Source organism: Stomoxys calcitrans, chromosome 4 (genome assembly GCF_963082655.1).
Source record: "Stomoxys calcitrans chromosome 4, idStoCalc2.1, whole genome shotgun sequence".
In the NCBI taxonomy this organism is placed as follows: domain Eukaryota; kingdom Metazoa; phylum Arthropoda; class Insecta; order Diptera; family Muscidae; genus Stomoxys; species Stomoxys calcitrans.
Genome location: NC_081555.1, coordinates 6,410,645 through 6,434,784, shown reverse-complemented (window position 1 = coordinate 6,434,784; position 24,140 = coordinate 6,410,645). Strand labels below are relative to the sequence as shown.

Here is a 24,140-nt window from a genome sequence, read left to right as displayed (position 1 = left end):
TTTTCATTTTACGCTCTTGATCTTTGAGCACTTTCAAACGTAAGGTTTCTGTGTTATCAGCAGGGCTGGGAAAATCTTCAATACTTGGTGGCCGTTGGCGCCTCAACACATGTGGCGAAAGCAAGGCTATGGAGGGAGAAGGCGCTGGACTGGGTGTTATAGAGCCACAACGCTGCCATGGTTCCAAATGAAAGCGCACAATACGCATTGAACAGTAGCAAGCAGATCAAATGAAGGCTTAGTAGAGCACAATTAAAGTACGAATTGCTGTTTTCTTCTTCTTCTTCTTCTTGGCTTTCAAAGAATCAATGCAGAAAATCTTCCCATACCCGTTTGCATATTGCATGGCAGTCCAGTTGAGGAAGAAGACCCACACACTATGCAAGCAAATGCCAAAACTTCCAACCCACTCCAATGGTCAAGTGTTAGTTGCTGTCCGTTAATTTTATAGAACGCCACTTGATACGAATAACTTTGGAGCAACTGAAAGGAGTGTATTGGCTTACGGCCAACAGAAGCCATGCAGCAACATCATCGAGAGTATCATTCTGCTTACACATGTGTTCACCAGAGTGGACGACCACTGTGAAAGTATTAACGAGGAGCTGAGTTGCTTTGGAACATGTTTGGCCACATTGAAAATATTCCTTTACAGAAACACACATGAACGCACACACATACTCAGCTAGTCAGCCAGCAATCGCCTTTCAAAGTCACCAAATAAAACGGAGCACAACAGTGAAGAGTACACATAGCTCAGCTTCCATTTGATTATTAACGACCAAAGACCACTTTTGATCTTGATAAACCAGAAAATTGTCTTTCTTTGCAGCCAGTTAGCTGAACTTTTTCCACTTTTCTCAAATAACTGAATTTTGTTTTGATTTACAAGAAAATTCTGCCTAGCCTTGTTAGTAAAAATCAAAACAAAAAACATTTAAGGAGATGTCATGGGGGACTAGCGAACCAGCGATATAGGGTGGCACACGAAAAAGTTGGGTATACAATTTAAAAAAAAAAAATTATATTTCTCGAAATTTTCGATTGTGTTGCCAGCTATGGCTGCAATGGTGACTTCAATTTTGTATTTCTAAGCCACGAATCGTATATGTATGGTTGGCGTAGTCCGAAATGAACCGCTAGATAGACCATCCTATATTTTCCTAACCTTACATTTGGAATAAGAAGTTTTAGCTTAAAATTTAAAAAAAATACTGCAAAAATTTAGAATATATAGCTAAATTCCAAATTCCAAGTCAAGCAAGGTGCTAGGTCAGTAGAGCAAAATGTCAAAACGATTTTGCGCTCTAAGTCCATATATGTATATGACCCTTTCACATTTTGGGTATTTAGTAGGTAAAAACCTTATTTGTAAAATATTTTTAATATCGGTGCATGTTCCGGTATAGCCCTCATATAAAGGACCCGCCTAATTTAAGGTATTGTGAAGGTCACAGTTTCAAGAAGGTGACGAGGAGAACGAAAGAGGTCCTGGGCAATATTGAAGAATTGGATTACACTTGTAAGGTATCTAGGTGGCACATTGTACACTCTAAGGGTACCGGCATTACTAACTTGTAGGGCAGGTAAAACGAGACTTATACCAAAAGTAGCCAATGGACATTGAATCCATTGATGGAGATGAATTTTCCAAGCAGCCAGAAGTAGTAGGAAATATCGAAATATCGCCACACAAACAGGAAGTGTGTATACGAGAGACCTCATCGGACATTTTCGAAGAAGAGAAGAAAGTGTGTACGATTCATCTGTATGTCCTAGGGGAGAAAATTAAACCAAGCACGACGAAGGATTTAACACACAACCTCAAAGCACCAGAAAGGCGGATAGACCTGAATGTGAGCGAGGGACTGACACCGAAGAACTTCCGAAGGCACAACACTCATATCTCAAGGGAAGGACGTTGCAGGAGGAGGGAATGTTCTGGCCAATTCTCTTTCTAGATCTTCACAAGAAAATGTCACTGAGGAGGCTATCGCAATTGGCTACGAAGAATAGATTAACGACGTACTCATGGAAGACGAAACTGATGTTTTTACTCAGAGATATAAGCATGGTAAAATTAAGAGGTAGCGTTACTAGAACAACAACAAAAATCTACACCCAATTGTACTCGGCTGTGTAGCTTAATGGGCCAAACTGGCCTCCGAGTGAAATTGAAGGAAGACTATGTGTGAAAAATTCGAAAACTATTACCATATTTAAAATCCCGTCTCGAACTAAACTAGAAGAGGAATCCTTAGGAAAGAAGTAAAAATATACTGTGCGCATTCCACTTCTGTTAAAGGATCTTCGGGAGAAATTGGGGAGTTAATCCAAAAATCATGTACTCAATGGACTCATGAGACCATTGCTGACATAGAAGCCACTGATAAGATCTTACTTAGTCTTCTCCCTTGCAGAGGCGCCATTTGCATTTGATCAATGGGTCAAACTGGCCTCCGAGAGAAATTGACGGAGGACATTGTTTTTCTTAAATTTAAGAAAAAATTATAAATTATTATTATTTTTAGTTCACAAATTGTATAAAAACAAAAGTTTGAACATTAAATTTGTCAGCATTCCTAACATTCCGAAAAGTAATGTTAGTTAAGTTTACCTATTTGATTTATTAAATATTACCCTCATAAACTCGCATATTTGGTCAATAACTGAGTTTCACATTTTTGTGTGGCTAGGTTTTTTTCCCAAAAAAAAGCAAACCACAAAGAAATTCATTCATACATTCATTGACTCATTTATACGCCTCTCACGTCACAAGGCCTTACAAACAAATGAATGAAATTATTTCATAGCAGCTGCCATTACTACAGCAGCAGCCGCAGCAGCTCCAACTCCAACACAATGATGTCTGTCTTCAATACATTGTGGACAAATACAACGGCGAAAACTATTTTGGAATTTGGGTATGTCTGATGTACCTACCTTGCCTTTAATAACCGCCTGCACAACTATGACTTGTGCCGCACGATGCACTTCTTGTATTTCTCCTGGTATGGGATGACCCACACCGGGATCAAACCATACCAAATCACCCTCGGACCAATCCATTTTTCTGCGACTTTTTTCTTTTGTTTAGGCAGCGTTTTATTCCTTTGGTGTTTGGTATGTTCCAGGTTCCAAAAAGACGCTTACTTAATGTTTAGCTTACTGGAAGACATGGCTCTGTAAATAATCCAAAAGAGAATACAAAATTAGCATTTTATAAGCCCACAATTGGAAAACAACATACATAGTGAAATAACAATTGTAGGTAAAAACCTATCCTTAAACGTGTGGCAATGATTTATAGTAGCTTAATGCAGATTTATGTATTTAGATTTGTGTATGTAGGGGGTAAGTAATTGCAGCACCTGGTGTAGCTTTAATCCAACATGTTTTAATAATTTTCAGAAGACAGTATTAAAAAAATAGAAGAAATACTGAGAAAAAAAAAACAAATGAAAATAATGAATTAAAATAAAATAAAATAAATTAAAATAAAATAAAAAATTATGAAATAAAATAAAATAGAAAAACAAAAAATTAAATAAAATAAACTAGAAAAACAAAAAATTAAATAAAATAAAATTAAATAAAAAAATAATTTAATATCAGCAGACAGTGTTTCCTGATATCAGCATACTAGTTTTTCTGGGTGTAGGGCCCTGTCAAGGGACACCAGGACTACTTTGGACCTTAAAAACTCAGCTCTAACCATTCAAAATTTCAAAGAGTTATCTCTTTGAAGACACAGAAAAATGTAATAATACGGGAAAAACTGAAATTTTCTGATACAGATTTAAAAAATCCTTAAAAAAACGAAGAGAGATATCTTAAAAATGTTTCTTGAATTTTGCAGACAAAAATGTCCTTCAAAGATTAAAAATAAATTTAGCGCCCTGAAATTGCATATAAACTGAATAACACCTCAGCTATAAGTATGTAATTTCATAAATATATCTCTATCCGTTCCAAAATGGCTGACTTATTTCCACTTGTTTTTTTTCCCATCCCACTGTGAGACGGTCGGACAGACGGACGGACATGTCTAGACTTAAAATGCCACGATGATCAAGAATACATATACTTTATGGGGTCTTAGACGAATATTTCAAGGAGTTATAAACCAAATTAGTATACCCCCATCCTATGGTGGAGGGTATAAAAATAAACCAAATACAACCAGATACAAAAAGTTTCCTACCAATCGGATTCCAAGAGATTTTACTTTAGAATTATTCAGACGACTCAACTCAAAACATGAACTTATATGAAGAGAAACATTTTTCAACCATTTTTATTCATGCACATTAACTCGAGCTATAATTTTTCATTCTTCCCATTCGTCGTATATACAGTAATAAAAACTATTCTCTGACAACGATTTCCTAATAATAAGGAGTGTTACAAACATAACATCCTGTCAAAAAAATGAACAGAGTTAGTGTTTCGTTTATTAATGTCATCTCCATCAATATGAATTCCACATTTTGAACTCGCATCTCTCTGGAATTTTATCTCCATACATATGATGCTCATACTATACAAAAGAAATCACAAACGTGTTTTTTTTTATTAAAAAATCCCCAAAATTCAAGCATATTTTGAATTATTACCCTTTTGCTGAATATATTTGCTCGTTGACACACAAATACATACTAATGCCTCAGTATAAATATCGCTTGCTCTACTGGGTTTCTCATTGCATTCAATGAAACCATTCATAGGTGCAGTACTTGTATTTTGATGGCTTACAATCCTACCGATTGTTTGTGGTGAGTAATCCAAACAAAAGACTTAAGACACAAACATGTTTTAATGTTAAGAGAGAGATAACAATAGACCATTGGCTTATGATATTATGGAATTGAATACATTTAAGAATTTTTACACCCATCAACATAGAATAGACATAAATTAATTCCATTAATCCGTATGTAACACCTCGAAATTGCGATATACGAACCTATAAAGTACAAGTATATATATTTTAACGATAAATCGATGTAGTCAAATTCATTCGTCCGTTGAATTGCAAATGGGTAATATTGGTTCATATATGGACGTGGCTCTCATATTTTCAATTGTGCAATCTCAATGGAAAATCTAAGAAAAAAAACCCCCCCAAAGACATGTAGATGCCACTTACGACTTTATATAACCTTTTACTAAAAACTCCAACAATATAAACCCACATACAGGTACTGATCTTTTCCATTAACAATTAATTCAAAACTATAATTGCATGTTTAATATTACACAATCAACAGAATGCATCATCTTACCGCCTCCTTACCATCATTTCCTGCACTGTTGAATTAAAAAACAAACATTCAACAACATAATTGCCAAAGACATGTTGGCAATTTGTATGAATCATTGGTTGGTCTTTGAACATACCATCCAAAATTAGTTTAACAGAAAAATTATAATCGGCATTTATTCCAAGCTAATTAAATAATTTGCTTAATTTTTTAAAGCGGATATTAGCATGGCTCAAGGCAAGACATTTAGTCTAGTCCAAAGTTGGCATGCAACATTTGAAATGGGTTTCGTGCAAAAAAGTCTGGACATTATTTACCACTCAAAAACAGCATTTCATGACAATTCGTTGGCAAAGATAATATCCTCCCTCTGAAGCTATTTTATAATATAATTGATTTTTAATTTCATCTTGTATCAAATATTTATTTGTCAAAATCGATAACAGATAGAAATATTAGGATGTTTTGATACCCATTATTCATTAGCTCTCAAACAAAAGACTTAAGACACATGCGCCATTGGCAATTAGCAACACCCAAGTGTATGGCATGTGTGTGAGAGTGTGTGCTTGGCGTAAATATCGCCTAATTTCTTTTCCCAAAAAAATGTCTTCCGATCATGATCATTCACTTATTAATATTTCTGTCCAATGCCTTGGGGCCCAGTTGAACACCAACATCACGAAAAACCAAAGAGTTTTTCGAAAACTTTCACCTGTTCGACTTGTGATGGCAAACGGCGTTAACATCAATATTTAACTTCAACAATAATACAAAAGATACGAAATGAATACCATATGTCAAAGACGAAATACAGAAACGTCTGTATGACTAAATCGTATGGAAGAAAGATGTGAAGACAAAACTACACAAAAACGAAGATCACACATTCTGCCATAACATTTGCCACAAATGAAGAGACTGCCAATGGCAACAAGGTGCATGGACCAGCATTTGAAAAAAAAAACATTTAACAAGTGTTTTTTCTGTGAGTTGTGAGTTATTTCTAATATCACAATAGATATAGCAACAACAACAACTCTACTTAACAAACGTAAACAATCATAAAATTATTCACCAACAAAAAATCTTGAATATTTTAAAAATTATCATAGCTCAGCCAACATTTTCAGCGACAGCGGCAGCAGCAGACACACGTTCACTGAGAAACTATTTAAAAACAAATTTACTCAAAGCAGCAAACAACTGAAAACTCTTGACTTAGGACCAATCATCCATACATGTTCAGAGGGGGGGGGGACTCATATATTGAATGGCCAATAACCGTGTGTGTGCAAAGGCAAGGTGTTGTGTGTGAGTATGCGACTCTTTTATTTAGTTTCAATGCTCCCAACTACAAAAAGAAACATACGATACACACATGCCTTGTGGAGAGTTGTCGCGCAGCCGCAAAACATTTTTACCCATTGACGTGATTGACCGCATTCCAATACCCGAAGGTATAAACAACGGCGCGCGAAACCGCACTCACTACCCTCTAAAAAAAAAAAAAGAGTTAACTCAATAAATTTACACTTGTTCTCTTATCCAATGTATGGCTATGAACATATGTTTTAAAAACTTGTTGACCAGTGTAAATTCCTTTGGAGCATGTAAGAAATGAATTAAAAATTGTGCAAGTGCAGCAAATATTTTTTGCTTTTCTGTGTCATAACTTCAATTGCGTAGCACAAAAACTTATTATGATGGAATTTTCGTTAAAGAATTTTTGTGCTATTCTCCACAAAACCAGATGTTTGGCATATGAAGTCATAGCGATGTAGTGATGAACAAAAGCCACTCCCAGATTTGTTGAAAAATTTTGAGACAGAGATTGCACATGAATACATATATACAAAGAAATTGATTAGAATCCTGAAGATTTTATTAAAAAGAAATAAATACGGGGTAAATTCAGCTTGGACGAAGTTTTTCATACCCTAGATGGTTATGAGGAATTTACTTAAAATTTGGAAATTAATTTGAATACTGAAGATTTTATTAAAAAGAAGTAAAGGCGAGGTAATTCGACCAGTACTAAGTTTTTCATACCTACATATATAGATGGGTATGAGGAATTTACTAGAAATTAACACAAATCAGCCCAACCACCTACAGCATTAAAAAGTATTTGTGCAAAATAAACAGTTACGGCTAGATCGATTTAGAATTTCAAAGCGACCAAGTTAACAAATCTATACAAACTAAATGACAAGAAAAGTATGCCCTCTTTCTATGGTGGTAGGTTCAATCATTTTTATACCTTATAACTTATTGCATTTGTTTGTAACACCCAAAAGGAAGAGAGAAAAACCCATTGATAAGTATACCGATCGACTCAGATTCCCTTTCTGGTTCGATTTAGCTATGTCCGACTGTCTGTCTGTCCGTCTGACTGTCCGTCTGTCTGTCCGTCTGACTGTCCGTCTGTCTGTCTAAACTACAGCTCGCAATTTTCATCCGATCGTCTTCAAATTTGGTACAGGCATGTTTTACGGCCTAGAGACAAAGTCCATTGAAGTTGGAAAAAATCGGTTCAGATTTGGATATAGCTCCCATATATATGTTCGTCCGATTTGCAGTAATACTGCAATAAAATGGTCATTTGTTAAACGATTCTCTCGAAGTTTGGCAGGAAGGATTTTCTTATGACTCCCGACATTACTGGTGAATTTCATAGAAATCGGTACAGATTTGGATATATCTCCCATATATATGTTCGTCCGATTTGCAGTAATAATGCAATAAAATGATCACTGGTTAACCGATTCTCTTGAAATTTGGTAGGAAGGATTTTCTCAGTATAAATATCGATTTATTTATATATAAAATCGATTTAGATTTAGACGTAGCTCGAATATATATGTTCGTCAAATTTTGGGTAATTTGTTGTCATTTGTCAACCGTATTTATTACATTTTGAACATATTTGCCTTGCTCGTTTTTTATATCGTCCACACAAGGAATATTTGTAACACCTGGAAATATTGGTGTACGACCCTAAAGCTTATATTCTCGATAGTGATGAAACTTTAAGTCGATCTCGCCATATCCGTCCGTCTGTCTGTCCCTCCATCCCCTCTGTTTCCAATACAGCATTATGTTAGGCTTGCCGATAGCCAAAATTCCATAACTTGGTTCCTGTAGAAAACCGAAATATTTTTTTGAGCTATAAGCTGTGTTTTTGTTAAAAAAAAATGTTGAAGCAATCTTGTTGTTTATTATTTTTAATAATTATACATTTGAACCATTGCCTTTTTTATGGGATCGTCCCACCCCCAAAATAATGTGTAGCTATTGGAAATACCACTGATTACAAACAATAACGATTTTTTGCCATAACTCACTAAACACCCTGTATTTACATAACACATTATGCATTTCACATGACGACAAGTTCCCCTGCCAGGTGACTTTACTCAGTACCTCGACATTAATGTCACTACGTTGACGATGGGTATTATGATTATGATTACTTTTTGTTGTTTAACAAATGAATGTACACTCGCATTTGTTTTACAACATCTCTTTTTTCCCAGGCTCTTAACTTTTTCCCAAATGAAAAAAAAAAACAACAAAAAGAAAAAAATGCCCAACATAATGAACAAATTTAAATCGTATAACTTGAACGGCAAAACAACTACACCCCAGAGAAAGGGAAAGGAGAGAGAGAGAGAAAAGCCAAGGGAATTAGAGTTACATACCAAAAAAAAAAAAAAAAAACTATCAGGCAGCCAGCATCAACACCAAAACTTTAAAGCAAGTACTCGTATGTATTAATGGCTGATTGCTTGCAATGAAACTTGGCTGCTTGCCTTAGTTTGTGTTTAGTTTTTTTTTTTCACTTTCTTGCTGTTTAAAAACAAGACGCCACTGAACACTGCCAAATAAGAAACTACAAAAATAAACACGAAAAAGTTAATCACGAACCAACAAACAAACAACCTTCGATTTGTAAGGAAAAGTGTAAAAAACCACACCAACTTTGTCTATTTAACGAAAGCCTAAGAAATGAACTACCATATAAAAAAGCGTCGTTATAAATTAATTGAAGAAATAAAATAAAAAATAACAAATTCTTTCAAATTGATTAGAAAATGAATGAACTGATTTTATAATTTTTTCTTTATAAACGAAAAAAGCAGCAAAAAGTTTGACGAAGTGAGCGTGATATGGCTTAGAAAAGTTCAATTAACTTAAGCAACAGTATTAGGTAAAAATATTATGACCATAGGATATTGAAGATGTTGCAAGTGCAAATTGCTAATTTTGCCCATGAACATTCCACTAAGGAATAGGAGCAAACTTCTCACATATCAATGAGTGCAGTCCGATTCATGCTTTTAAGCTCAATGGTAAGGGGTCTCCTTTTATAGCCGAATCCGAAAGGCGTGCCGCAGTGCGACACCTCTTTTGAGAGAAGTTTTTACATGGCATGCATAGTACCTCACAACTAAATTCCTATATTTTATTTTTCCTTTTTTCAAGGGCGCGATAGATTGTCATAGCAAAGATAAATGCTGTATGATCAATTTTGACCATTCTGCCCTCTCTCTTTTCGTGTTTTTGTCTCCATCCAGTTGATCCAATTGAAAACAGCCAATAGATGGCGCTAAATTAAATGTTGGTGCTGCCATCGACAAAGGAAAGCTATAGACTTTAAAACTCAAAATTTTAATGAAATAACTTAAAAGTTCTCCGTTCCATGTCGCCCGAGATCCTTGCGCAATCACATATAAACGACTCTGAATTTTACATTTCTTCCATCTGTTAGAGCTTTTTTGAACACATTGTAATGAGTCTAAAGATTTTTCTTTGTCTATGGTGCTACTCGCTTGGAGTGGCTTAGTTCTATATAACTGACTATATGACTACCTATCAAATATTTATTATTTAGTCTTTTTTAAATCAAATCAAATTGCCACATTAAACAATTCTCTGTGATCAAGAACTAATTTGCCGGTCGATATATTTGGTGCAGTGGCGACAGCTCTTAGTGACTGCACCATATAAAACGTTTGAATAAAAAAAGTGTTGCCTAGCAGCACGTCGTTTGAACTTGTCTAGGAAAAGAAGACTAAAAATGGTTGCAACCTTCGGCCGAACGTCATAATTTTGGGGGTATGGAGGCCTACATTTATTTGTGTCACCACAAACTAATTAAATTACACTGTTTCCGATTAGGTCATTTTGATTGATCGACTGTTTTGGGGTCCGCTAGATATATGAGCGGAAAAAAGATATCAGATTTGCAGTCCACAATCTGATACCTTTAATTTAACCCCATGTGGCGATTGGTGTATACAGCCGTTTGGTGGAGAACGTCTATATGAGGGCTGTGCGCTACAACCCATCTGCCACTTGAGCATAAATTCGAATGACGCCCTCTACTCAAAAAAATCTATTGTTTTTACGTTTTAAATAACCTTTTGGAGGCGATTTTAGGAGGTAAAACACCACCTAGATTCATGGACACAAAGTTTAATGTCATATTCGTAATGTGCTCTCAAATCCCTTTCATTTGAGTTTCATCAAGCTATGATCGAGTAGCATTCCCATTTGGGGGCTTGTCAGGGATGGGGCTACCATCAATTACTTGGACCTCATTTTTAATATCATATTGATAGTCTACTCCCGAACACCTTTCGTTTGAGTCCAATATTGATATGTACGTCCAATATGTCTGTTTGGAACAGTTTTTGGGGTTGGGCGACCACTTGGATACTGGAGTTTTTATAACGTATTCGTATTCTACTCTCCAATATCTTTCATTTGATACTCATATTGTCCCTATCGGTTCACTTTTGATTTTGGGTTCAATATCAACAAATTATATAGCCATTATATATGACCATATTCATAATCTACTCCTGAATACCTTTCATTCGAGCCCCATATTATCATTATCGTCCAATAAACCTATTTTGGTGGGTTTTGGGGTCGAGAAGGCCCCCCAATTGTTTGGACCCAATTTTTAATATGAAATTCGTACTCTACTCTTGAATAGCTTTCATTTATTGGGTTGCCCAAAAAGTAATTGCGGATTTTTTAAAAGAAAGTAAATGTATTTTTACTTTTTTTACACTTTTTTCTAAAGCAAGCTAAAGGTAACAGCTGATAACTGACAGAAGTAAGAATGCAATTACAGAGTCACAAGCTGTGAAAAAATTTGTCAACGCCGACTATTGGCCCGAAAAACTATGATTTTTTTGAACTATGAACTATGAATTGGTTGCCCAAAATTTTTTGGGCAACCCAATAATTCCAATATTGTTCCGATCGGTCCACTCCCTGGTGGTACTTTTAGCATAAGAGGGAGGGAGGGTCCGCCCCCTTGCGATATCAAACAAGTAAACCAAATAAGTAAAAAGGTGTTAAGTTCGGCCGGGCCAAACTTTAGACACCCACCACCTCGGGTATATATGTAAACCACCTTTTGTCATAATCCGGTGAAAAATGCATAATTTATGGCCCCATAGCAGTTTAATCGAAATATAGTCCGATTTGAAGCAAATTCGACACTGATATTGATAGGTCTAATAAGTATAAATCACTGTTCAATTATGTAGAACAAAATAGTGGTCTTTTTGGTAGCCATATCCAAATATAGACCAATGTGAATCATATGCGACGCGGATGTCGAAAAGCCTAACATAAGTCACTGTGTCAAATTTGAGCAAAATCGGATAATAAATGTGCCTTTTATGGGACCAAAACTTTAAATCGAAAGATCGGTCTATATAGCAGCTGGACCGATCTGAGCCAAATTAAAGAAAAATGTTGAATGGCCTAGCAAAACTCACTATCTCAAATTTTGGCGAATTCGGACAATAAATGCGCCTTTTATGGGCCCAAAACCTTAAATCGACACATCAGTCTATATGGCAGCTATATCCAAATCTAGACCGATCTATGCCATATTCCAGGAATATGTCGAGGGGCCCAATTTAACTCCCTGTCCCAAATTTCGGAGACATCGGATAATAAATGCGCCTTTTATGGGTCCAAAACCTTAAATCGAGAGATCGGTCTATATGGCAGTTATATTCAAATCTGGACAGATCAAATTTGCCTAATTCTTATATTTCGGCAAAATCCTACAATAAATGCTCCTTTTATGAGCCCAAGACCTTAAATCGAGAAATCGGTCTATATGGCAGCTATATCCAAATCTGGACCGATCTAGGCCAAATTGCAGAAGGATATCGACAGTCCTAACACAACTCACTGTCCCACATTTTGGCAAAATCGGACAACAAATGCGCTTTTTATGGGCCCAAAACCCTAAATCGAGAGATCGGTCTATATGACAGCTATATCCAAATCTGGACCGATCTAGGCCAAATTGAAGAAGAATATCGACTTTCCTTACACAACTCACTGTTCCACAGTTTGGCAAAATCGGACAATAAATGCTCCTTTTATGAGCCCAAGACCTTAAACAAAGAGATCGGTGTATATGACAGCTATATCCAAATCTGGACTGATGTGGGCCAAATTGAAGAAGGATATCGACTGGCCTAATACAACTCACAGGATATCGACTTTCCTTACACAACTCTCTGTTCCACGGTTTGGCAAAATCGGACAATAAATTCGCTTTTTATGGGCCCAAAACCCTAAATCGAGAGATCGGTTTATATGACAGCTATATCCAAATCTGGACTGATCTGGGCCAAATTGAAGAAGGATATCGACTGGCCTAATACAACTCACTGTCCTAAATTTCAGCAAAATCGGATAAAAAATGTGGCTTTTATGGACCTTAGACCCTAAATCGGCGGATCAGTCTAGATGGTGGCTATATTAAGATATAGTCCGATATAGCCCATCTTCAAACTTGACTATAGACAAAAAAAAAGAATGTGTGCAAAGTTTTATCTCTATTTTTGAAGACTGTAGCGTGATTTCAACAGACAGACGGACAAACGGACGGACACGGCCATATCGTTTTAGTATTATACGCTGATCAAGAATATATATACTGTATAGGGTCGAAAATGGATATTTCGATGTGTTGCAAACGGAATGACAAAATGAATATAAACCAATCCTTCAGTGGTGGGTATAAAAATTATTGGGTTGCCCAAAAAGTAATTGCGGATTTTTCATACAGTCGGCGTTGACAAATTTTTTCACAGCTTGTGACTCTGTAATTGCATTCTTTCTTCTGTCAGTTATCAGCTGTAACTTTTAGCTTGCTTTAGAAAAAAAGTGTAAAAAAGTATATTTGATTAAAGTTCATTCTAAGCTTTATTAAAAATGCCTTTACTTTCATTTTAAAAATCCGCAAATACTTTTTGGGCAACCCTATATATAGTCTGTTGCTCCTTCCGAACCTCTACCCAAAATCTGTGAAAATTTCAAAGAAATCGGTTTAGTCGTTTTAGAGTCTATACGGAACAAACAAATTTACAAACCCATAAACAAACAAACACAAATGAATGAATTTTAAAACTGGATTATATTTAGAAAAATTTCCCTTATGAACAATTTTGAATAATTTTTTTGAAAATTTAAAAAAAAAATTGTTTTAATAACTCTAAAAAAATCTATAATAAATCAGTTTCTGTAAGTTTCTTTTGATTTGATTTGCAGCAATTTAGTATTGAACCACTGTAAGTTTTATTTTATATTAATAATAATTAAAACTAACAAATTGCAGCTAAACGCCAGTGTAAATATTGCTTTAAATGAGTTTATCTAAGTTGTTGAGCTACCATTTCAATAGCTTTTTGAGTAAATTGAAAGTGAGTTTTTTTTTTTCAATAAAAAAACAACAAATAATCGTTGATTTTATTCATTGATGATGACGCTGTTTATAATGGTGATGATGAGGTGAATTGTTTGCTTTCAGCATAACAATTGCCTCTTAGAAAGGAATAAACAACTACAACTCAGCTAGCTACACACTAATGGTGCATTGATCATAACACTGGAAACCGAATCACGTATGAGTACCAATCTGGCATCCAATGATTGTCTAACCAACTAACTAACGTCGCATGGGTTTTACGCTAACGCAATTAATAAATTTTGGTTTAGAAATGTAATAAATGGATGCCTAGGTACGAGTACGAGTATTGATGTTATCAGCATTTAAAACGCATTCATGGCAAAACAACATATTTTAATTCCATTTGGCATATGCGTTTTTTATTTGATTGAATTTGCAAAATAGATATATTGTTGCGATGAAAGTTTGAAAAATTAACATTTTAATGCTTAAAGTATTTTTACGTTATTTCTTCTTTTTTACTTAGGTATTTTGTTAACAGTTAGTTATATTCATATAAATAAATATTGATTAAATATGAATCTGAAGAAGATGAAAATAAATCAATTGCAAAACATGCAAGTCTGGCTTAAGAGGAAAGATAAAAAAACAATAATGCCAAATTGGCAAAGGAAAGTATTTACTCGGCTGCCTGGTACCATCTTCTTTGCGTTTAAATGTTGCTTACAAATGGCATTTAACCAAATACCTCTTTATAGTTTTTTCTTAAATGACCTTTTTTCGTGTAGCCCCCCAACTTACAAAATGTCAATGATCTCTAAATTATGCATGGCTTTACTTTAAATGCTGTTGGCTTAGTATAGTTACTGAATATCAATGGATGGGCCAGATGAATGGTGATGGTGATGGTGGTTATTATTACAGCCATAGCCATAGCGACTATGGGCATATGTGAAGACATACTTTAGCCATATTTATATGCAGACAGCTCTTAGACATGACCATCAGTGAGTAGCATATTTCTCTCTATTTCTAAAGCAACCCGTGATGGGCTAATGCCATATCATGGCATTTGGTCTGCTTTTAACCCAAACCAATGGTTATGGTTAAACATTTTAACATTTCATTCAAACAACCAAAACGAGCGAAAGTTTTTGTGTTACTTGTATGTATGTTTGCCATGCATTGATTTTGTTATTTCCTATCACACCTTTCTTTGTCAGTCCGTCATGCGTCTAAGCTTCCTTTGCTTGTAGAGTGTAGGCTAAAATATCTATAAAGAGAAAAACCAAATCATTTAGAGATGTGGAAGTATGTCAATTTCATATCTCAAAAAAAACACAACAAATCTTTGACATACAGGGTGGCTGATGAATATTGCTACAATGATGAATATTGCTACATTTTTTTTTCGGTGTATGGAATACATTTTTCTTTTATTCATGTTAAATTAAATTATTAAATTAATTATTAAATTATTATTAATTAAATTAATTAATTAATTAATTAAATTAATTATTAAATTATTATTATTAAATAGAAAAAAAGTTATTACATTTTTTTTTGGTAGCGGCTTTCATCAGCCACCCTGTATATTTCCAACGAAATTGCCAAAGATGATTGGCTTCATGGAAAAAAAACACACACACACCTGAGTTTGTTTAACAAGTTACTTGTCTGATAGGAAAATTGTATTTTTAACCATTTAAAACTCTTTCTTTCTAGTCCAATTGAAATTTGAATTGACAGCTAAGACATTTATGGTCATTCTGTTATCTCTAACCATAATTTGACTTTGACATATTCATATGTGCACATTGTCTTAATTCAATTGGACATGATAATTTTATTGGACATTGACAATGTTTCGGATAATTTGTGTAATGCAAGCTTATTTGAGGAGTAATACATACATATTGTAAGAATGTCAACAAAGAAGAATCAAAATAGGTCAATAGGTATAAGTGTCAAATTGGATATGTAAATGACAATGAAGTACCAAAAAATTTAATGTAGCTCAGATGATAAAAAGAAAATGAGGAAAAGGTTTATATGGGGTTCTGTATCTATTTATGAACTTGGCTTTGCTGTATTTCACAATATAAGTGTTCTTCATTTCAAAAAGGAAAATATTGTGGACCATTAAAGACCTTCATTGATAGAATCGGGTTATAGGGTGGCATAAAATACCTACGCTCAGAGAAATTCGTTGGTAAAAACAGCAAAAATATTTGCTGTTACAGCAGAAAGTCTGCTGAAAATGGGACAGCAATAATTGTTTGCTATATCAGCAGACATTTTCTGCTGTTTATAAATGGTAAAAAGTTGAAAATAGCTCGGAAATGTCATAAATATTTAAAACAATTTTATTTTTCAGCTTATTTTCCAATCTTACAAGCATATAACTAAAAATTGTTTGTCTTCAATTTGCTGATTTTTGAACGAATTTAAATAACAGTAGACAAAATAATTACTACTTTTATATTTACGCTTTTATGGAAAGAAATAAACTTTTAAAATTGGGCAACATTTTTATAGCAAACGACTAAATTGAAGTTCAAAAATTTTGTATGAATTCATTCAAAAGTTAAAAAATGTTCACTTAATATCAGCAGACAGTGTTTGCTGATATCAGCAGACTTATTTCTCTGGATGTATCCGAAACGTATTTGATACGGCTATTGAAGGTCGGCATTGCATTACATACAAAATTTCAGTTAAATTGGTAAAAAAATTAAAGATTACACAGGACAGGAAGTCAAATTGAAGGATTGGTTTTTAAGGGCTCTAAACTTCAAATGGGAGGATTATATCGCTCTGAACCATATTTGATGGGTGTGTAAGAGGATATAGCTCATGAAAATGTAAGCTATTAAAGCTTAAGAAGTTAAATCAGATATCGATTATGAGGGATATATACAAATTTAAACCGAAATGACTCATTTGACAGACGGATGGACGGACATGGCTTAAAATGTCTAAAAGGTCAAGAGAATTTGTCTACCTTTTAACTTTCACAGGACCAAAGATGTTTATGTACTTCGTGGTCAAATATATAATTTGGAAGAAACTCCCATATATATCCCAAAATTTCATACTTCTGACTCAAGGAAGACAGCAAAATACAACATACCCTCCTACCACTTCCGCCCTCCAGTTTTAAGAATAAAAATTGCCCCACAATTTCGGCATGAGTTGGGCAAAGGCACGTGCCTAGCCATATGGTAGGTTGGGTTAGGTTTGGTTTAAGTGGCAGTCTGCCATCAAACTCACTTAGACGTTTTCGTTCATTGTGATACCACAGCAACAGAAGAAGGAAGATGCCTTCTGGTTTCTATCGTTGAACCATCCAGATCGCTTTAATAAATGCGAACCTTAAGTGGAACTCCTTCTGAATGCCAGTGCGGGACACACACCTAGAAGGTGTTCTATAGTCTCTTCTTCTTCGATGTCCTCACAGCGTCTGTAAAAGTCGTCCCTGACACCCTTCAGTCTGTCAGCATGTTTTCCGATTAGACAGTCACCCAGTGAGACATCTGTTCTGGCCAATGACAACAAAGCAGCATACCTCTTTAAGTCTAGATTAGGCCACATTGTTTTGGAATGCTCACAGTCCCCGCTTTGTGACCATCTATCATTCGTTGTCCTTCGGGCCTGGTCCTGAAAACTTTGCCTACATGTCGCTAGAGGCATACCCTGGAATGTGTAGGGTATTTCCTAGTCTCGCAAGCTCGTCCGCTTTACAATTCCCTAGGATATCTCTGTGGTCCGGAACCCAGAACAGGTGAATTTTGAACTGTTCAGCCATCTCGTTGAGAGATCTGCATCAGTCGAGGGCGGTTTTTGTATTCAGAAATGCGTACACCAGAGATTTAATGATTGCCTGGCTGTCTGAGAAGACATTTATGCCAATCATCGTAATGATATTAAATCTTAGCTATTCCACCACTTCCTTAATTGCAAGGATCTTAACATGATACACACTGCAGTGGTCGGGTAACCTTTTCGATATGACCAATTCTAGATCTTTAGAGTACACCCCAAAGTCCACCTGGTCGTTTAGTTTGGAACCATCCGTATAGAAGTCTATGTAACTTCTCTTACCAGGAATATCGTAGTTCCAATCGGTTCTATCAGGAATATTGGTAGAGTACTTTTTTAAAAAAAAAAGCGGCTCAAGCGGTGTAATCCACACGGCCTGGAACATCGAACATTGTATCAAAGATATGACCATATGATACACATACTCCATCCCACAAGTATATATTATTTGCATATAATATTGGATTTATTATTTTACGGATCGTAAACCAAGTCATGTTCACTTTTTTCAGAAAAATACTATTTCTTATAAAGGTGGGACACAAAATATTTTGTAGAAAAAAAGGATCCCACCAGGGTGGGGTTTGGGCTACGACGCACAGTGGAAGAAAAACGAAAAAACTTGGAAAAATATGAAAACGGGTAGAGACATATCTAGCTCGTGTTCAAAATTTCAAGGCCCTAGGTTGTCCCGACGCCTTTTGGCAGGCTCCTAAAGTTAGTCAAAGCGGAATTTCGAAAATTTGTTGGGGCTACCAAATCTTCATTTGTTTCCAAATTCAAAATTCTTTTTTACTAGAAAGTGCTCAAAAATCCCCTTAAGCCCGCATGAGATGCACTGGTTTTGGGGATGATATTTTGCACAAGATCTCGTTAACACCTCAACACGTTAGCCATTTAAAATTTCAAAGAGATCTCTACCCGTTCTCACAAGACATATCTTTCACTAATTTTTTTCGATTTTCTTCATAAAATGAAGTAAAACAACATAAAATAAAATTGAATAAATAAAAAACCAGTAAGAAAGCCAAAAGTCGGGCGGTGCCATCTTTATAATACCCTACCTAACCTATAAATACAAAGTGGGAGGTATATCTAATTCTGAACCAAATTTGATGGACCTCGGCGGATGTTTTCAGATGGGTAATTAAAATCCCCGTATCAAATTTTGACCAAAGCAAATATTTTCAAAATGTAATAACTACAGTTGCAAATGACAACAGACTACCCAAAATCTGACGAACATATGTATTGGAGCTTCATTTAAATCTAAATCGATTTTGACCAAACTTCGTTGTGCACAATATTGGCAAGATATGTCAATAAATACGCTTGCAGTGGCGTTAGAAGTGAAAATCGGGCGATGTATTGGGTTGCCCAAAAAGTAATTGCGGATTTTTAAAAGAAAGTAAATGCATTTTTAATAAAACTTAGAATGAACTTTAATCAAATATATTTTTTACACTTTTTTTCTAAAGCAAGCTAAAAGTAACAGCTGATAACTGACAGAAGAAAGAATGCAATTACAGAGTCACAAGCTGTGAAAAAATTTGTCAACGCCGACTATATGAAAAATCCGCAATTACTTTTTGGGCAATCCAATACAATATATAAATGGCAACTTTATCTAAATCTGAACTAAATTCTATAGAATTGACCGGTAATATTAAGAGTCATAACAAAATCCTTCCTGCCAAATTTCGAGAGAATCGGTTAACAATTGAGCACTTTATTGCAATATTTCTCAAAATCGGACGAACATATAAATGGGAGCTATATCTAAATCTGAACCGATTTCTTCCAATTTTAATAGGCTTCGTCTCTAGGCCGAAAAACATGCCCGTACCAAATTTGAAGACGATCGGATGAAAATTGCGACCTGTAGTTTGTACACAAATTAACATGGACAGACAGACAGACGGACGGTGTGTTATAAACAAATGCACTAAGTTATAATACCCTGTACCACAGTAGTGGTGTAGAGAATAATGAGAGGCCGAAAAATTATGAGACCGGGCGGCACCGGCTTTTGCTTAAATACTGAGTGCTTATGATGCTCGATATGACAAGGCGATTTTTTTTGGCGCCTTTAAATAACCAATGACCATTACGAGCTTACTCATCTTTAGAAGTTTGACAAGGACCGTTACCTCCAGATGCAATGTGGCTACAACAACAACAATATAAAATAACAATACATTAAAATTAAACAAAACAAAAATAAAATAAATAAACAAATAAATTCACTTGACAATGATGCCCTTGGCCAAAGCATCATCTTGCAAAAATTTGAAGATTAAAAATTATAAGGACACAATTTTCCAATCTATGATCCTAACTAAAATATATATATTTTTCTAATCCCACAGTCCATTCCAGGTACCTCTTGCTTGGAACAGCTGCTACAAAAAAACAATTCGTTAGCGATAAAACATGAATTGCTGGTAACTGTGAATATTGATTGACAAACAAAAGACTTAGACAGCAAACTTGGTGTCGTCAAACTTGGTGTGAAGGCTTTTAGCTATCTATGCCTATTGTTACGGGTCAATGTTTCGTTTCTTTGGCTGTCATGCGGAGTGATGGTATTTCCTGTTTACCAAGAAAGGTTATGCCATGGTGTGGCAAATGATTAAGTCATTTTGCATGATTGATGGATTATTAATAAGGCAGGAGGGGTAGCACTTAAAAATTTTATACAAAAAAAAAACAATTTTATGTAATTATTTAAATATGGGTTTGAATATGTTTTAGTCATATTACTGTTAAATTTATTAATATATAATGAAATTTAAAGAAATAAATAAATTATTCATTGGACTTTTAACTAGAAGAAAATTTTATAATATTTAAACATTTTTGAAATATACCAAACGTCTGAATCTGAAACCCAGGAACTGTATGAACTGTTTAAGAAACAAAAGACTTAGACAACGAACTTGGCGCAAAACAACAAGCCCCGTTGTAGTTATGGAAACCTGACGGTTTTTTTGTTTTCATTGTGCATATGCTTCCTGTTTATGATATAAATAGCAATGAAATAAAAAGAGTTTATTACTCAAAACATATGACAATTATGACAATGCAATTGTTTAACAAAAAGTATTTAAACAATTGTATTTAACTGAAAAACGGGATTGCAAATTGCATCAGTTCTTATCTATTCTAATGATAAGAATACTACACCTTAATTCAATTTACCCAAAATAAACTTTTTAAATTGCTTTAATCAACTTAAACGGTCTTCAATCAAATGAGAAAGAAACAAAACCACCAAAAAGCCCCAACAACCCCGGTTCAAAGTGAAATGTTGTGAAAGACAAAACCACCGGTGCGTAGAGGCCCTGTAGCGTACAATAAAAGACTATTCACTGTTAACAGTGTTTATACGCTATTTTTGTTTTCTAATGATTCAATGACTGACTGGCTGTCTAACTGGCAAGACATATGTGGTGGCCAAACACTTGAGAGACAGTTGTCAGTCAAACGATGAAAAACAAAAAAACTACATGCTATACCACCACATGTGTATAAATATCTCACAGTCAAACAAACCAAAAAAAAAAAAACAACAACAAAAACTAGGTATAATCGTTAATAAGATGGAGGGGTATTTTGTGAGCGCATTAATGTGATATTTGCGGTATTAAACAATAGCTTTTTTCACGCCACTATTATTGTATGGATAATGCTATTTTGTGCCGGTAATTAATGGGATTTTTCTCTGTCTATATACACACACAGACACATGTTCATATGAATTGTAGGTAATTCAAAGACATATATCTGTAAATGTTGATTAGACGCACAAATAAATTAAGAAAATGTGACAATTAGCTGTAAGATGTTAAAGATATGAAATTTAAGAAGGGGGAATGAGAGAAAATTTTTGAAAAAGAAACAAATTTTGAAATTTGGGGTCTCCCCGGTTTTTAAAAGCAGACTTTTATAAAACTGTAAAATTTATAATTTCCCATGAACGGAATGTTCATAAGAAACAGGGGATATTTCTCACATATATATATAAAAGTGCAGTCCGCTTAAAGTTAAAGCTCAATCATAAGGGGCCTACCTTTTCATGCCGGGTTCGAACGGTGGCCCGTACTCATACAATACTAGAGGATGTAAAACTTTTACAAAAGTTAGTAGGCTACAAATACAAAATTTTATCAAAAATTTTTTTAAAAATTGTCGAAATTTAATAGAAAATTATTTCAACATTTTGCTTTTATACATAATTTCGTCAAAATGTTCATTTTATGCAAACTTTTACCAACCGCATGTGTCTTGTAGTGATAGACTTATTTTCTATACAACTTCTAGCTTCCATGGCATACACATGTCATCTGTGCATCTGTTGCAAGTTGTATTGATGCCTTTGAACGCTAGACAACGGCTCTCGTGTGTCGAGGTTCGAATCCCAGCCGTGCTCTACCAAATTTTTATTTTCAAGTTTTTTTTTCACACTAGCTGCTCTCTTCCACCGCATGTGTTTGGTAGTGATAGACTTATTTTCTATACGACTACCTAGCTTCTGTGGCATACACATGTTATCTGTGCATCTTTTGGAAGTTGTATTTTTCCATTTATTTTATATTTAGGAAAATTTTATCAAAATTTTATTTTAGAAAAAAATTCTAAAATTTTATGTTAGCAAAGAATTTAAAAATTTTTTTTGTCAAATTTTTTTAAAAAAATTTTTAAAATTTTTTTTTAAAAATTTTGTCAATTTTTTTTCATAGAATATTTTCCCAACTTTTTATTGAAATTTTACCATATTTTCATTTTATAGAAAAGTTTGTTAAAACTTTATTTTTAAAGAAAATCTTCCCACAAATACATTACTAGGAAAATTTTGTTAATTTTTTTTGTATGGCCAAATTGTATAAAAGGTTATTTTCATAGAAAATGTTGTAATTTTTTTCTTAGAATATTTTGTAAAATTTTATTATACCCTACACCACCACTGTGGTACAGGGTATTATAAATTTGTGCATTTGTTTGCAACGCTAAGAAGGAGAAGAGTTCGACCCATTGATAAGTATACCGGTCGACTTTCTGATTCGATTTAGCCATGTCCGTCTGTGAGTCCATGTATTCTTGTAATCAAAGTGAAGGTCGTATTTGTAGTCCAATCATCACTAAATTTTGCACATGTCACATTTTCGACCCAAGGACAAACGCTATTGATTTTTGTAATAATCGGTTCAGATTTAGATATAGCTCCCATGTATATGTATCGCCCGATTTGCACTTAAATGATCGTAGTAACTTAAATTTTTAACCGATCTGCACGAAATTTGGCATGGATTATTTTCTTACTGATTTTAACATATCTGCAAAATTTCATCATAATCGGTTCAGATTTGGATATAGCTCCCACATATATGTATCGCCTGATTTGCACTTATATGGCCGTAGTAACAACAAATTTCGACCGATCTGCATAAAATTTGGTACGCATTGTTTTGTTACTCATCTAAACATATATGCAAAATTTCATTATAATCGACTAAGATTTGAATATATAGCTCCTATATATATTTCGCCCGATTTACACTCATAAGGCCGCAATAAATATAATTTTCAACCGATCTGCACAAAATTTGGCACAGATTGTTTTGTTACTGATCTTAACATATCTGCAAGATTTCATGAAAATCGGTTCAGATTTGTATATAGCACCAGTGCAAATTTAGATATAGCTCTCATATACATATATATATTGCCTGTATTTATAATTGTAGGGGAGGTGTAGGGTATTATATAGTCAGCTCCGCCCGACTTTTGCCTTTCCTCACTGGTTTTTATATAAAATTTTGTAAATTTTTTTTTTTAAGAATATTTCTCACAATACCATTTTTACAAATGTGAAAAAATTTATTTTTATAGAAATTTTTAATAAAATTTTATTTTTTTAGATTTTTTTTTTTTTTGTTTTAATAGACAATTTTACTAAATTTTAATAAATATTTGTTTTTATAGAAAATTTTGTTAAAATTTTAATTTTCATAGAAAATTTTGTTAAAATTTTAATTTTCATAGAAAATTTTGTTCAAAATTTTAATTTTCATAACAATTTTTGCTAAAATTTTAATTTTCATAGAAAATTTTGTTAAAATTTTAATTGTTATAGAAATTTTTGTTAAAATTTTTATAGAAAATTTAGTCTTGCAGAAAAATAAACTAATACTAAAGGCTAAATTTTCCTGCAACTCCACATGCAAATGAGGCTACAACAACAACTAAATTTTCTATAAATATAAAATCGTGAACAAATTTTTTATAAAAATAAAATCATGAACAAATTTTCTATA

The 24,140-nt window shown here is 34.2% G+C and overlaps 1 protein-coding gene across 1 annotated transcript in view; it reads right to left on the bottom strand.

The window, feature by feature from the left end:
• Positions 1-24,140, bottom strand: part of LOC106082497 (unconventional myosin-XV) — a 70,093-nt gene that overhangs the window by 38,738 nt on the left and 7,215 nt on the right. The window contains exon 3 of the mRNA XM_059368360.1: positions 2,944-3,183. Within this exon, the coding sequence (XP_059224343.1) occupies positions 2,944-3,069 (126 nt within the window). The 5' untranslated portion in view covers positions 3,070-3,183. The remainder of the gene's footprint in view (positions 1-2,943; positions 3,184-24,140) is intronic.